Source organism: Falco rusticolus, chromosome 7 (genome assembly GCF_015220075.1).
Source record: "Falco rusticolus isolate bFalRus1 chromosome 7, bFalRus1.pri, whole genome shotgun sequence".
Classification (NCBI taxonomy): Eukaryota; Metazoa; Chordata; class Aves; order Falconiformes; family Falconidae; genus Falco; species Falco rusticolus.
Genome location: NC_051193.1, coordinates 65,080,265 through 65,095,532, shown reverse-complemented (window position 1 = coordinate 65,095,532; position 15,268 = coordinate 65,080,265). Strand labels below are relative to the sequence as shown.

The 15,268-nt window shown below is 41.5% G+C and overlaps 1 protein-coding gene across 7 annotated transcripts; it reads right to left on the bottom strand.

Moving 5' to 3' along the window:
- Positions 1-138: 138 nt before the first annotated feature.
- Positions 139-12,337, bottom strand: CIPC (CLOCK interacting pacemaker). Of its 7 annotated transcripts, XM_037394160.1 has the most exons (6): positions 12,228-12,337; positions 11,259-11,398; positions 9,875-10,054; positions 9,161-9,335; positions 8,108-8,277; positions 139-4,618 (listed from the first exon to the last, which is right to left on the bottom strand). In XM_037394160.1, the coding sequence occupies exons 4-6, from the start codon at positions 9,225-9,227 to the stop codon at positions 3,740-3,742; spliced, it is 1,116 nt and encodes a 371-aa protein (XP_037250057.1). In that variant the 5' UTR covers positions 9,228-9,335; positions 9,875-10,054; positions 11,259-11,398; positions 12,228-12,337; the 3' UTR covers positions 139-3,739. The 7 variants fall into 7 exon arrangements, with proteins under 7 accessions (XP_037250057.1, XP_037250056.1, XP_037250060.1 ...); XM_037394159.1 differs by lacking the exon at positions 9,875-10,054; XM_037394163.1 differs by lacking the exon at positions 11,259-11,398 and having other exon boundaries at positions 12,228-12,258.
- Positions 12,338-15,268: the final 2,931 nt, after the last annotated feature.

Below are 15,268 nucleotides of genomic sequence, written 5' to 3'. Positions count from 1 at the left end.
CTCTCTTCAGAGATACATCATAGTATCACTTTTGGATCTCCACTTTCCCACATGGGCAACATGTTGCTGTGGAGCTGTAAGTAAAGTGTGCTTTGGAATCAAGGGCTTTGCAGTTTAACAGCATCAAAATAACCCACAACCTTTTCAAGTATATACTTTATTTCATTCATATTTCACAGTCTGTTTCTGTAAAGTTTTAGCAAAAATGTCATGTTCTATAACAGAGTTCTTGGGCTACTGTATTCAGAGCTGGCAACAGACTTAGAAAGTACAGAAAATGTTTACATTCCAACTAAAGCAGTAGCATTTGAAAAATACGTAGTAAAAGTAATCAAAAATACCAACAATTATTAAAACTTAATAGAAAAACAGCAGTCTGACCCATCAAGCGACCCCGCCTGCTAGTTGTCAGCAGCAACTGAAACCCTAACAGGCCATCCGATTTGACTTTTTAGACTGGGACAGCTGTCTTCAGCTAACTTGTTAATACAAAGTCTTGCTGCTTCAAAGGTCAAAAAAACCCTGGAAGTTGCTTACAGGTTTCCAATCAGAGAAGCTAATGTTTCTGCTCATATCTACTGGACCACTTCCAGATCCTGCCCAGAATCAGGATCTATTCTGGTCCTGATGTAGTCAAGTAACTTTCTCGACACAGTTCCAAGCTAACCTATTTTATTAAATTGCAACCAAAAAAAAGGAAAGCCCTTATTGTTTAAAGGTTTACCAGGGCTTCCAGGAATAAAGGCTGCTAAGAGAAACTGAACAGAACGGCAGTTGATGACATATCTATCACTGGGGTCTTCAACATCCTCTTTTTATAGATGTTGCATCAAGATTTGCAGTTATCTAGGGATATGGTTCCTAAGGGGCCCCAGATTTACATATAATAGTTCCAGAGTGGATTTTTCTAGTTCAGCAAATACTATTATAGTCTGGACTGATGCCCAGTACGAGATTTCTAACCAGCTGCTGGACTTTATTCACAGATTTATTGAATATATGTTTATACAAATTACACCAGCTGAAAGGCCCATCAGCTATAAGCACACCCACTTCAGGTCACCCTCAGTGCTGTTGGGGAAAAAAATACATGTAGTACTGTGAGGGCTATAAAAGATTTCTACCAGCCAAAGTCTCCCTAAGTCAGAGGGTATTACCCTGCAAAGCCAATTTTTCCTTCCTTTTACTCTATCAGACCAGTGGAAATAGGATGGAGAAGAGAATACTGGTAGGCTTACTTTTTCTTGTCTCAAACAGAAAAAAGAAAGAAGTTGAACCCCTGCTGACTTCCTTTCATCTCCAGGTAGCCTGAGTCCATCCATCACCTTGTTTTCTAGGGCAATCACTTCCTAAAAATATATACATTCTGAACCTCAAATTCCCCTATTTGATGGGTAAAATAATAATTTTAGGAAAAGTAGAAAAGATATCCCATGCATTTTCTCACAGCTCACCTCTAGGTGACACCTATTACAGGCGTCAATCAATGGAACTGCCTCCTACTGCCTCCTTTCCTTCCTGTAAGAAGCTCAGAAGAAACAAGCTTATCTTCTGGAATACTTTCACAAACGGCCGGCCTAAGGTACTATCACATCTGTCCTGTCAAATGTCATTTGGTAGAGATATAACAACTGATTCCAGTAGAGCTAGATCGGACATGTCCTACATTGTTACGCTGTACTATGCTGTGTTCTTGTCTTCTGCATTTGCTGGCTTAAGTTTCAATATTGCTGTGCTGTGAATGATGAGACATCCTAGTACGCAATTATAGCAGGTATATTTAAAAAAATACATGACAGAACACAGGCTATGAATGCTTTCCTTTTAATCAATTCCACGGACTGCACTGGTCTCTGGAGGTGGGCAGGATAACCATGAAAGGCATGGCTGCTAGTCTGCTACAGCTCCACTAGGACAAATCCTGCCATGAAATCTCTCTCTAGGCCTATGGCTACTACAAATATGATTCACATCTCCTCTTCGTGAGGCATGTACGGCATTTTTCATCAGTGTAAAAAGGGGGAAATCCCTTAGAAGAGAGAAGGCCCTTTCAATTTCTCTAATGCACGTATTTGAGGAAGACTACAAATGCATTCTCTACAGTTTTCTGCAATATTGACTCCCAGACGCATCAGAAAATGAAAAGGTCTAGTCACAAATTAGCTAGACATCTACTCTACTTTTGTTTATTTAAGAATCTGAAACAGATGATAGAAGTGATCAAAGCATCAAAATACCCAGCCACCTAGACTGCACAATTTTTTTGAAAACACTGTCACACAGAAAGGAACATACCATAAACAACCCAGATTCCTTAACTTTCTTAGACAAAGCCATTCTTGGTTCTCTCCACAGACTGCCTCGGAAAAAATCCCTTCAGACTGGAGGAAATGACATAACTGAATGTCTAGGTAATGTCTGTAGAACAGCTTTTGTAACATGACTACTGTAGATCTCTACTAGTAAGGCTTAGTATCTTATGCACACAGTGGTATTACCTGTATCTCAAGGCAAGCAGGCTAGGAATGATGTAAAATTATGTGGAAGAAAAGTGTTTTGTGGTTTGGCTTTTGGTGGTTGGGTTTTTTAAGTTCAAACTCAGGCAAATAAAATCCTTCAGGGAAATTATCCAAGCTGACATATCTCTCTCTCTTTCCCTCCTGTTCCCTTCTCCAGGTAGATTCATCTGATTTCTTCAAATAAAAAGGAGAGGGAAGGGTCTCGGGAGAAGGACCTGTTTCTCCACAGGCCATTATGCTCCTTTTCCTTTCACCCCCCTTTTTTTTTTTATATACTTAGCAATCTGATTTCACAGAAAAAACAGGAGTTTAGGCTTGTAAACTAAAGACACACATACCAAATAATACGCAACTAGTCTTGTCAAATTAAGCCTGGTGAGTATCTTCCTTGTATTGTTTTTGAAAAAGTCACTTTATGTGTCTTTAAAATTAAAAGATTTTAAAAAGTCTTTAATAACAACATTCAATTTGTTAGCTACTGAGAAAATCCGAAGCCACTTGCCCTGTACACTTATTAGCCATTAATAAATATGGCTTTGGAACAAACACTTCCAGTGCAAGCCTTACGATTTTTGCTCATTCAACTCTACAGATCAAAATCAAATGCATACTCATCAAAACACATCATTTCGCTTCGGTCATAAGACACTCATCACTTTGACCAAAGACTGCAGCGAATATAGGCTGCTGCTTCAGCACAAGCAGATCTCCAGTAATTCAAATGTGTTAAAACCACACAGCAAGACTTTCTGCTACAACAAAGGACAACAGCCTAAGGATACCACCCCACCAACGTAAGTTTCCTCTCCTCACACCAGCTCCCTTCATCTACTTGCAACTGATGATGGCCCAATACTGGGGCTTGTTCTGCTGTTCCCTTCTCAGAACCGACTACCTGAAGATGTGAACAGGAAGATGGATGCTTGCTTGCAGAACACTGCAAACAACTGTCTTTCCAATGCAAGAATGGGAACATGCCAGCACACCACATCCAAGCTTCTCGAGTTCAAGGGAGTACCCAGAGTTAGCATGGAGTTCAGGGTCACACTGAAGTAATAAGTACCCATTCAAGACCCCAACACGCTATTCCAGTCCCACAACTGGCTCTGAAGACAAGCTGTTAATGGCATGCCACTTTGCAAGTCCTGGACTCAGAAAATACTCAAGACAGGAAATAGGAGGTACAGAAATAACTTGACCAACAACTATGTACCTTTTTACTAAATGTTGGGATACGTGGGATCTTCAAGGTTGTTATCAGCTTTATCAGATCCTGTTAGAGATGCTTCTAGCTCTGCCCATGACTGTGGAGCATTGTTCTTTATTGCCTCTATGAAAAGCTGTGTTTGGTGCTTCAGCCGGTCCAGCTCAGCCTGAGTCACCTGGTTCTGATGAATGAGCTCCTTGGTTTTTAAAGTGATCTCCAGCAACCCTGACCTGCGTAGCACAACAAGCGTATTCTGAAAGCGTCTGCACTTGCTTTGTTGTTGCAAGAGCAACTCAGGGGTTGTGCAAATCTCTTCTGGTACCAGTGGGGGGCTCCACACTGCAGACTGCACCGTAGTCTGTGCTGCACTCTCGCTCTCATGAGGGGTGCACTTTGGTGCCTGCAGAGTTCCAAAAGGCAAAAGGGGAGTCAAACCTGGCACTTTCTGAGTGTCACTGGAAACATGATGAAAACCAGGAAGAGCTGACAGTTTTCCACTTGTCACCAGCGTTGAAGAATTTTGCTGGTTAGAATCCTGAGGGGTCTTAAAGCTAACTGGTAGGTGGGCAAAAGGACTAGTAGGCAAGCCTGTGCTCCTTGATACAGGAGAAGTCTCCATCTTGGGTGCTTCTGTGCAGAGTCGTTTATGGCAATTGGCTCCTTGATGTTCTTCTAAATCAAAGGAGTGATCTCTTTTGCAAGGCTGTGGTGCTATTTTGGGATAAGAATTCAGGATGGGCAGGTAATTAGTGGAGTCATTTCTCTTTTTCCCAACAGGGTGAGGGTTAATGGGAGGTGGGATTGATGGACGAAGAAACACTAGCTGTGGCTGAGCTGGAATCACTTCAAAGGATGGCTGTACAGTCCAAGATTGAAGCTGTGATGAACTCCCCTGAGAAGCACAAATAGGGAAAAAACAGAAGTTTTACCACAACATTGTAGAAAAGGATAAAAAAACCTTATGAAACAGATGGACTGTGCCATTTCTCCATATTTGATATACACTGTCCAATTAATACATTCTGAACAGTTTTCCATCAAACTCATCCTTCTCTTTCTCTGATAACAGAGCACAGCACCAGAATCAAAGCTATAACCCGTAATCCTTTTACAATGGAGCAGCAGATAAATTTAAAAACAATTCAATCTGAATTGATACATGCTTTTCTAAATGAGGATTACAGTGCATGCTTACATTGTACAACGCTCATGTAAAAGTTTGACCCAGACTTGGGGTTGAACAAGTGTATAGAGAAGGTGAAACATAATTAAGCATCGTGGTTGTGAAATTTTAAAGAGTCAAAGACTGCACAGACATTTTAGGAACAAATCAGACCCCCTCTATGTTGAAAGGCAGCAACTCTAATCTTGTCAATTCTATTCTTACAGCAAGCTTTTGAAATGGTTATTTAAAATAGACAACAGCTGTTCAGTAACTCTTAAGTACAATACACAGTTTCAATAAATTTAGAACTCTGAAGTAGAAAAACAAAATGCTGAATATTAACCAGTGCAAGAAAAAAAGCTTGTTGTAAGCCCAGAGCACTTTAACTCTACACCTCTGCTGAAATAGTGTGCGCCAATAAAAGCACTGTATTTCAAGAAAAATGCCCCAAGTTTTTACTCCTTCCCACAAGCCATATTCTGCAATATAAGGAAATACATCAATTTTTACAAGACATTACCTCTTCCTCCTCCAATACATTACTATGGAACTTCATGGTATCTCCTGGCCAAAAAGCATGCCTGCTTTTCTCCGAACATATCAAATGGTCTAGTACGAGATACTATTTCTTTCTGAAGCAAAAAATGCCACTTCTTAATCTATTTAAGTCATCACCACAATTATACTAATATAATATACTGTCAGCTGTTCTTCCATTTCCTTCCAACTTGGAATGCTACTGGCAGGCCTGCTGAAGGCCCAGTTTTTAGCTAGCACAAATGCATTTTATTATTTTTGGTACAATACTGAGTCATCTGAAATCCATCTTCTTTCCTCTAGTTTCACAAGATTTAAACTGGCAAATGCTAATGTGCTTTGCCAAAGTTCGTTCCCACAGTAAAGGGCTAGAGCACAAGCAGGTATCACCCACCAATTCAGACACTGAGACTTGGAGATGAGATTCAATTACCTACACTGACACAGAATTTCTTTGGTTCAGTGGCCAAGATGCTTATGGAATAGGGGTACAGAATAACTACCTGTAAAATATTACTACCTTGTCACAGAAGAAAGGACAAGCATATTCATAAGAAAATTATCCGGAGATATTAGGAGTAAGGAAGTATATTAATACCATGGCTATACACACACAGGACAGAGCATACACAGCCTTAATGAGCCAGGTTTTGGGGGAAGAAGTTGTCATTTACTGCACAATTGTACAGTATCTAACACAGCACCCCAAAAATCACTGAAGCTAGAAAAGCGGTGGTAACTGCTTATCTTGTTCTTGGGTTTTTTTATCTGTTACCTACTTTCTTCTCTCTTCCTCTCACCTTGTATTCTACTCTTGTTCTCCTACCCAAAATCTCATTTTTAGTGGAGAAGGACATGTTTATTTCACTAATTCTGCAGTGTTGTTTTGGGATTTTTTTTTTTTAATGAAAACTAACATCGTGCATGTATCAGTGTCACTTGTCTAAAAAGCCTTCCTACTTATTAAGGACTTTTACAGGACTTACAGAAACCTTGCCACAAGCAGCACCGTGTTTCAGAGAATTAATCCCTGCTTATTTTTTTTTTTTAGTAACATTGTTAGCTGTTTACACTCTGAAATTGGGACAGCAGGTAACCATCAATGCACAGGATCACAGTGGTTCTAAGACAGAAGGATGATGCTGATTGAAATTGAAACTGGAACAAATAAACAGCCGTAACTGGATGCTGCTTTTTTTTTTGGGGGGCCAATGAGCCCAGCCAATCGCTGTGTTGAAAAGACCATTTTAAAAATATGATCAGCATGACTATCTGAGGTAACTAGGCATAATGGAAAGAGGCAGAGACTCTTCGTTATTATTCTGATCTAGACTTGTTGCTTTTGTTTATTGCAGTAAACATTTTTCAACTTGACAATATTGTCCTTAACCATACATAATCAGACTTAGATGTTATGACACACTGCTCAAGAAAGAGTCTGGTAATTTTATCTATCTCCAATTCTTCCTCCCCAAATTACCTTTCTGCTACACTACCAGTTTGGTTTTTGTTTGTTTGTTGTTTTTTTTTTTTTAAATGTATATTAGCCAGTTCTCCTAACTGTTTGCAACACAACCTGGAACTTAATACTAGACTACCACTGCAATCTGTGTTTAATTTTTCAGCTCTGGGCCAAAGACTATCAACCTTTGGTGAAGCTTTCCTACTCCCTACTAAATGAAAAATTCAGCATTTGTTTAGACAGTATTGTGTCCACACATTTAGGAATACAAGTATAAAATTGCTTCTTGTCAAGATAAAGCACAATACTCAGATCAGAACCATCTCCCCCACAAACGCATAACCTGCCAAATACTAACAGAAGCCAGTATCTGTGTTAAATTCAAATACTGTGTATCAATGCTAACAGGTTTTGCTTATTGTCAAAATAAATCCAGCAGAAAAAGAATCAGGATCTGTATTCTTTTCTCCCCTTCTCAATGTATTCTCAGAAGTTTTCTAATAAAAACCACTAAAGGGCTTTTTGCTCTGCTCAGAAAACATGAGTACAGAGCAAGAGGTCTAATACTATGGCATCACTTTGAACTTGGAGCTCTGGTATCTTGTTGCAACATAAAAATTAGGAGTCTCACAGATGTGCTGGAAGAACACACAACCAAACATTGGAGGACATAAACAGGGAATGTAATTGTTGCAATATCAGCCATCACATGCAACCAAGACAAACAACTGTCAAAGTAAAAATACCAGAGCTAACTTCAGACATTGATTTCATTTTTTGATTTATAACACTTTGGATTAGTGTTTCCCATTGCACATAAAGCACTTTTAGGAACAAAGAACTAGAAAGCAAAACCTATCATTCTACTTTACCATCCTTATTGAGAGAAAAAGAAAACAACAGCTTTCAAAAGGAAAAAAAATAATTTTTCATCGGATCTTTGGTGCTATTTACATAACATTCCTAAAGATCTATTTTTTGGGGAACGCTTTGAGACAAGGAGGTTTAGTAAATGTAGCAGAGCTTCTCCATTTCACGTATTTTCAGTCTCAGTGATTCTAGCTGCCCCTCAAAAGAACAGGCAGTCACAAAACTTTTCAAGTTACCAGCTATTTTCTGAACTTCAACAACTCTGTAAAACCTTTTTGAAAGGAAAAATATTTTAAAACACAATTTAAGAACATGCAATATTTTCCAACATATCATTTCTTCCCTACCTGCTTAACTAACACATTTTTCATTACGACCATAGGAGAAAGCGCAGGAAAGGAGCTGCTTGTGGTCATTGGGCATCGCCATGGCCCATCCTCTGCGTTCCAACCCAACGCATTCAGCACGTCCTCTGAGTCAGTCTGCTCCATAGCACTCAGGCACTCTGAGCTTCCATCTGCCACATGTAGAATTCAGCTGTTAGCTGTTTCATATGCAGTATCCTTGCTATTGCCTTTCAGATCTACTATTCTGCTTCCTTTCAACCAAGTCACAAAGAACAATAAAGTTTACTTCTGGAATACCAATAAAATTAGATCTGCTGTGACAGCTGTCAAATAGCCTTTAATAAAAGACTTTCTATTTCAGGCCAGTTCTCATGCAGATGTTGTCTCCCAAAAAATCTATTAATTTTTGTACTTTTGTATTTAGTCTCCCGTGGACTATGCACTAGCACGAAGACTGCTCTGAAATATGGTGCAGGGAAGAATTACGGGCTCCAGCATTGCCACAGCTTCAGTCTGTGCTGCAGGCATTTTGTGTCTTGGTATCTCTCATAAAAGCATTTCTTTTTTCTTTTAAAGGCTATCTTTGCAGGTTTTTTGAGTATTAAAATGGCATACTGTCTACATTTTACTGACATTATAATAATTACTCTCTGGTTTATCAGGCTCTACTGACAATCTGGTCAAATTGTAAGAGACATCAGACAGTGTAATCCAATAGTTCATTTGTCCCTACAAAGAACAAAAAGTAATTTTGCATCCCCACTTTAGACTATGAAGTCTGAGATCTTTCCATTCATTTCTTTATTAGGCACATTTTAAATTCCCATGCCATTTAAATTCAAGGATGAACTTTATAACTACATAAAGCTCCACTCCAAAAATGTTTTGATGGTAGGATGATTGCAGACGCAACCTGTCTTGCACAGAAAGCCCCAACAGGTAATGAGACACAACTATAAGGGACTAGAGTCAGATTTGCCAATCATCACCAACAAAAGCAAAGCCTGAGCAAGATAACACACACACACACACATATAAAAGGTAATGCTAAACCTGAATAACCGGAGTCCTTGTCAGATTCAGCTGCCGCCATGGTGAAGTGATGGTTCAAGCTCTTCATTTCTGTCACTTTGCCCAATAATTCCTTGAGGGTCTCAACAGATGACTATTTTGTCTCCATGCTTCCATAGTGCTGCAGGCAGTTTTTAACACCTTTTCCATTGAGAAACTACAAAAACAGTTAAGAACACAAAAGGACTTTCTCTGAATCTAAAGAAAGTTCCATCAATATAAGACAACAGAGAAGGCCATGTTTGTCCTTATGGAAATCTGTACAGGCAAAAGTTTGCTGTACCTGTTAAGAAACCTGTAGAATTCTGTTAAACTCCCAGCTTCACATTTGCTGTTTATCACACATTTTGATTAGCAAAGTCTTGCCAATAAAATAACAGTTTTAGTCCCTGCAAAACTCTCCAAACTATGCATGTTTAGTAACACACTACAGAGCAGAAAAGATATGCAAAAATTCTTTGCATCAACTGAGACTTCACTTTGTAGAATCTTCTGGACTAAAGTTAGGTGCTTTTTTTTCAGTTTCAGGAAAGTTTCCACAATCCAATCTTTCAGTCCCCTGTACCAACTACAACAGAACAATGTCATATTAGGCATGGCTGTTGAGTCCTTTAAGATAGGTTAAAAGATGCAAAAAATTCAAATGCATAGGAAGAAGAAATTAACGGAAGCAGAAATATAGTACAGATATTTTACTTATTTTAAAATGTCATTGGTTTCACTACTGCTGTGAATGCCATCAGCAAATCAAAGGTATCTTCAAAGCACTGAAGACATGGATGCAGCTGAAGGGGCAGAATGCACCTGCCTCATTCAGCTCCTTTCTTCAGTGGCTGAGTAAGTCAGAGCACAGGTCAGCCAATCTTACTGAATTACCTGAAACAGAATCATTTAATACTTAAAATTAACAAGTACACAATAGATTCATCTGGAGAACACAACGCATAAGTAATTTCTAACTATGTTACAAAGTCGGTCATACAAGGTAATAATTCCTTACTGTACACACAATACTTGGGAAATATGAACATGATTTCCTGATCTGCTAAAAATGTAATGTCCAATTCTATGAAGCTCAGCAACATGGGTAACCAAGATAAAATAGCAGATATGAAGTGTATGGTTGTTATCTGTAATTAAATCAACATCCCTCCAAGTCAAGTGGGATGGTTGCCTATTGCTTTTTACACTGCCAATGAGCTAACTGAAGAGTTTCAGCACAGAAATATCTCAGGTTATTCCAAGAATGAAACACAGATAGAAAACTAATGTATTAGACAAGTTTCTCCACCCAAAAAAAAAACCAACCCCAAACCAAAAAGCTAAAAGCTTTTGTTCGTAATAACTCCCCCCCCCGAATTAAGTTACTTAGGCCATATTTATGTTACAAAAACCTAGCTACCCCAGGGCCTGAATCCCAAAACAAGTCAGCTGTGCTGGGTGAAGCCCATACAACAAATACAGCTGAACCTGCAAAGCTGTAGGTTTGTTAATACAGTCTGTTTCACTCTCAAAAGTTAAGTCAGTCATCAGAGAAAAGAAAGCGATCAGAGGATATGCTGGGGCTAAAGAACTCCATACTGCTAAAAACGCAACACATACTATACGTCTAATGCACTCCTAGGGGAGACCTGGCCTTAGAAATACCCTCTTCTTCCCACACCCAGAATGAGAACACTGGGAGGCTGACACTAAAAGCTATGAAAAATCAGAAAAAAATGTATAATTACACTATGGCCTCCCATACTACACACTGGTCACAACCTTCAGTTGCTTCCTGAGGGTAGGCAGACTCTAGTAAAACAGAACAAAGTATCTGCTCCTCTTAAAAACAGTAGCTGAGAGTTTGGCTAAGAGAAAAATTACAGAATGAAGTACAGAAATTATTTCTAATATTATTTGTAGAAATTATTTCCTTATAAAGCAACCCTCGTGTGTTTCATGTTAGAGCTCTGTATTTAAATTACAAATACAAGAACTCAGGAGTGTGCATCACACTCAAGCCAGCAGTACATTAATGGCAGTATCCAGTGCAAGCTACTTCGAATGACATTGCAGCAGACATTCTGGAAAAGTCTACCTCAAAAGGCAAGTTCCTTCTTAAAGTCCTGAGAACTGGTTGTTAGAATTCTGCTCCAAGATTCCGTCAAGCCTTGGCACCTCCAGTAAGGAATTCTGTACATTAGGTAACACTGCTGAGATGGTAGGGAGAGTGTTTACCTAAATACAAGAGAGAAAGAAGAGAAATTCCTCAGTAGCTATGCATCATTTTTCACTCTCCATCTTCCACCACACCTGCTGCCCTGCTAACAGGTACAGAGCAAACATAGCCACATAAAAGCAACCTAGATGCTATCCCTGGAATGCAGGATGAGGTGGGAGATGGGGTTTAAGCCCCAACCCACACTTTTGTTCCGTAGTCCTTTCCCAAACAAGGGTATTTTTAAAGGAAGTGAGACAGACTGATGCTACACCTCCAAAAAAGCAGAACTAGAAACAGAAGGAGGGCTAGAAATAAGCAAAACAAGAACACACCATCTGCTAGCCTTGCATCAAGGGAAGCTTTGGGAAGGACTGGCACAACTTCCCTCATGGAAAAAAAACAAAACAACAACCAAACCACAACTGAAAACAAACAACCCAAAAGCGCCACTCTCCCGAGGCGCCGGCGTGGGAGCCCCCGGCCCCGCCGCGGCCCAGCGGCTGCCCCCGCCCCGCAGGAAGCACCGGACGCCGGCCCTGGGGCCCTCCCGCCGCAGCGGCCACCGCTGGTCCCGCCTGGCCGCATCCCCGGCACTAGGCCCCAGGCCGAGCCCGGGCGGGCCGCGCCGGGGCTCCCCGCCGCCGGGGAGCGGGCCCCGTATAGGAGGGGCCCCCGCGCAGGCGGGCCGAGCCGCCCGGCTTGCGGGCCCCGGCTGCCGCCCCGCCGCACAGCGAGGCGGAGCGGGCCCCAGCGATGGCCGGGAGTCCCAAGTCCCCCGAGCTGTTATCGCTGCCTCAAAGCCGCCTCCCCCCGCGCCGGGCCGGGCCGGGCCGCGCCGCCCCTCACCTGGGTGCAGGCCGCCACAGGTCTAACCCCGCCGGGCCGCGCATGCGCGACACCCTACCATGGAGCACGAACCTCCCCCAGCGCCTAGACAAGCCCAGGCCGGCAGGGGACAGTTGCTCCCTCTGGCGCTGCGCGTTGCCTGAGAGGCGGGCGAGCTGGCGGGAGGGGCTGCAGTGCGCGCGCGCGGCCGTCGCTCCCCGCCGCCGCCGCGCGCGCTGCACTGAGGCGCGGAGCTGAGGCGCGACGCGGTGGCGCGGCGGGGCAGCGCCCCTCAGGGGGGGCGAGGCGGCGGGGCAGGGCCTCTGCGGGACAGCAGGGACAGGCGCAGTGCGGGGGTCCTTACCGCAGCCCCTGGAGCGCGGTGGGGGTTGGTGTGAGGTGGGAGCGGGCAGCCGTAGGTGCGCAAGGTTGCACACAGGGTCTGTCAGGGGGAAGGGGCCCTGCCAGCGCATTGGTTTGAAGTCGGGGATGTGGCAGAAAGGAGCATCTTCACTGAAAAACGGTGTGGGTACCTCCTGTTGGCCTTGTGCCACATAGCTGGGCAAGCGTGCGAGGGCGTGGAGCATTTTATTGCCTGGCCTGAACTTCCAAGGGAAGCGGGGTGATCAGAGCCAGGAGTCTGGGCTGCTGCTGGACTTCCCAAATATTGTGCAAAAGGTCCCATCTCTACATGTGAGTTCAGACTTCGTAGAGCCTCACATGCCCCAAGAATGAGAGATGATGGCAAAAATACGAACGCTGACAGCCACTTACCAAGTGAGGGAAGCAGCACCAAAGAGGTCCAAAAGCTTCAAACTTGTGTCAAAGAGGGAAAACATGGCAGAAGGAGAAGCTGTCATGAGTAATGTATCACTTAGAAGATTTAGAGGAATTTATTAAATTCTTCTATGTGGTTGGTAAATACAAGATAGTGAAAGACAGATGTGGATTTGCTTTCCATGAACTGCCTATAAACCAAGGGCAAATAAGTAGGAGGAAGTGAATCCTCTGGTTCAATGAATACAACTAGAATAGCTATTGTTGTTCTGAGAACTGCATAAACACTACCAGCACCCAGAAGTCTGTCAGAATATTTTGCATTTGAACATCAAAGCCATTTTGTGAGAGAAAACTGGAAGGGCTGAGCAAAGACCCAATGAATTCCATGAATATAAATGGATGAAAGAAATACTTCCATTGTTATCATGGTCTTGTTAAAGGACCTGAAAGACGCTGATTAAAAAGATCAACATGATCTAATAACCTCCTGAGTGAAAAAGAGAAAAACCTTTATTCTTAGCGTAGTCTCATAAATAACCTGTCAAATGCAAAATAAAAATGTCTGGGATTATGTGAAATGACACTGTCATTTTGAAAACGCGATGCAGAGTGAATTCCAGTCCTACTAACGCAAAGTGCTGTGAGAGAATGCCAGTGACACATACTCCTAGGATGTATTTTTGAGTATTTAAATACCAGAGTTGGCTCTGAGTTACATCTGAACGGTACCGTGAAAAGTGTGATGCCTGGATGTGGATTTGGTTCCCTTACTGTTCAGGAAGTTTGGGTTCTGAGGAAAAGCATGCTAAGAATGCTGTTGCATCATGATATTTGCTCAGGCATGGTCCTGGTTGCCTTATCCCCAGAAACAACCCTTACTAATCTCCACAGTGACCAGAACTCTCAGGATATGGAGTATGTGTGGGTGCTCACTGAAAACAGCTCATCAGAGAGCGAGCGATCTGTCCTGGTGACTGACAACCTGCCGTTACATTCAGGTAATTCAGAACAGATTCTGGATGTGTGATACCAGGCCTTCACCCAAGGGGCAGCAGGTAGGAGAACTGAAATACTGTGCTGTTTAATAGAGAAGTTTTCTTGGATAGTCAAGGTAAACTTGTGTTTTAAACTAAATCTCATCGCCTGAATTCTCACTGAATGCAGTTGAATTGAACCTTAGGTTTATAGTGAGCATTATCACCTGAATTCTCCCTGCTCCAAAATGCTCCTTTTTGTGGTTTTAGTAATCTTACTGTCATTACTTCTCTCCCTTTTCCTTTCATCTGATTCTCCATTGATACAAGGTCTCATTTACTGTGTGCTTTCAGTGATTCCTGTCAGTGGCAACAGGATATTTTTCTTTTTTCCTATGTTGTACTGTGGTTTGTTTGTTTATCCTAAAGGTGAGCATTTTGGCAAGTAAGTATTAGCTTTTTGTTCATTTCCCTGTTTATTCTGGTCATACAACAGGGAAAGAGTGAAAAGAATATGGGTGAAGTATGACTGCATGTTTACTCAGTTTAGGTGTTTCAACACTTTATTTAAAAAAAGGAGTGTTGAATCTCTTCTTCCAGGAGAAGATGCAGAAATCATCTTCCATGGCTTAAGAGGTACAAAAGCGAGTATTTATCCAATGAGGCAGTTAAATAATAGGTCTTGTGTGGTTACTGAACAGTTAATAAAGGTGTTGGTGCATGGACTTCATAAATGCTTATGGAACAAAGAATCTTTTGTCCTAACACATCAGTAGAAAGAAATTTTTGGCAAACTTTGGAAGTAAAGCATGGCCAGGCCAGAAGAACGTGGTTTCATAATGCATTGTCTGAGCTGGAGAGGTTAATAGTTTGTCTGAAAACACCATGAACTCAATCTTTTTTCTTCATATACTCACCAATTTATTTTGCTGTATCACAGACAAAATACAATTTAGTAGGTACTGTATTACATTAAGTTAGTCTGCAAATAAATAGCTTTATTCATCTCACTTTATTGAACCAAAGTCTAACTTTTTGGTATTCTGATACAGATATCTTTGTTCCTTCTATTATTCATTTCTGTAATTTTAATACATTAATAGAAGAATATAGTTCAAATGATGCCTCTAAGTTTTCATTGGTCTCAACCGAAGAATGAATTCATGTGGATAAAGTATTTGCTTCACCTTTCAGCAGAGGGGCACTAAATCTCAAATATGTTTCATTTTATGTTTGTGTTAGCTGTGTTTTAGGACATTAAAACAATATGAAACCTCCAAATCTGTTTGAGAAGACGTTCCACATGTG

Coding starts and splice junctions, on each gene's coding strand:
- CIPC (XM_037394160.1), bottom strand. CDS start 9,227: ATGAAGAGCTTGAACCATCACTTCACCATGGCGGCAGCTGAATCTGAC. Junction 8,278..9,160: donor CAAGGACTCCGGTTATTCAG/GTTTAGCATTAC, acceptor TACATGTGGCAG/ATGGAAGCTCAGAGTGCCTG. Junction 4,619..8,107: donor AAAATGTGTTAGTTAAGCAG/GTAGGGAAGAAA, acceptor TGTGCTTCTCAG/GGGAGTTCATCACAGCTTCA.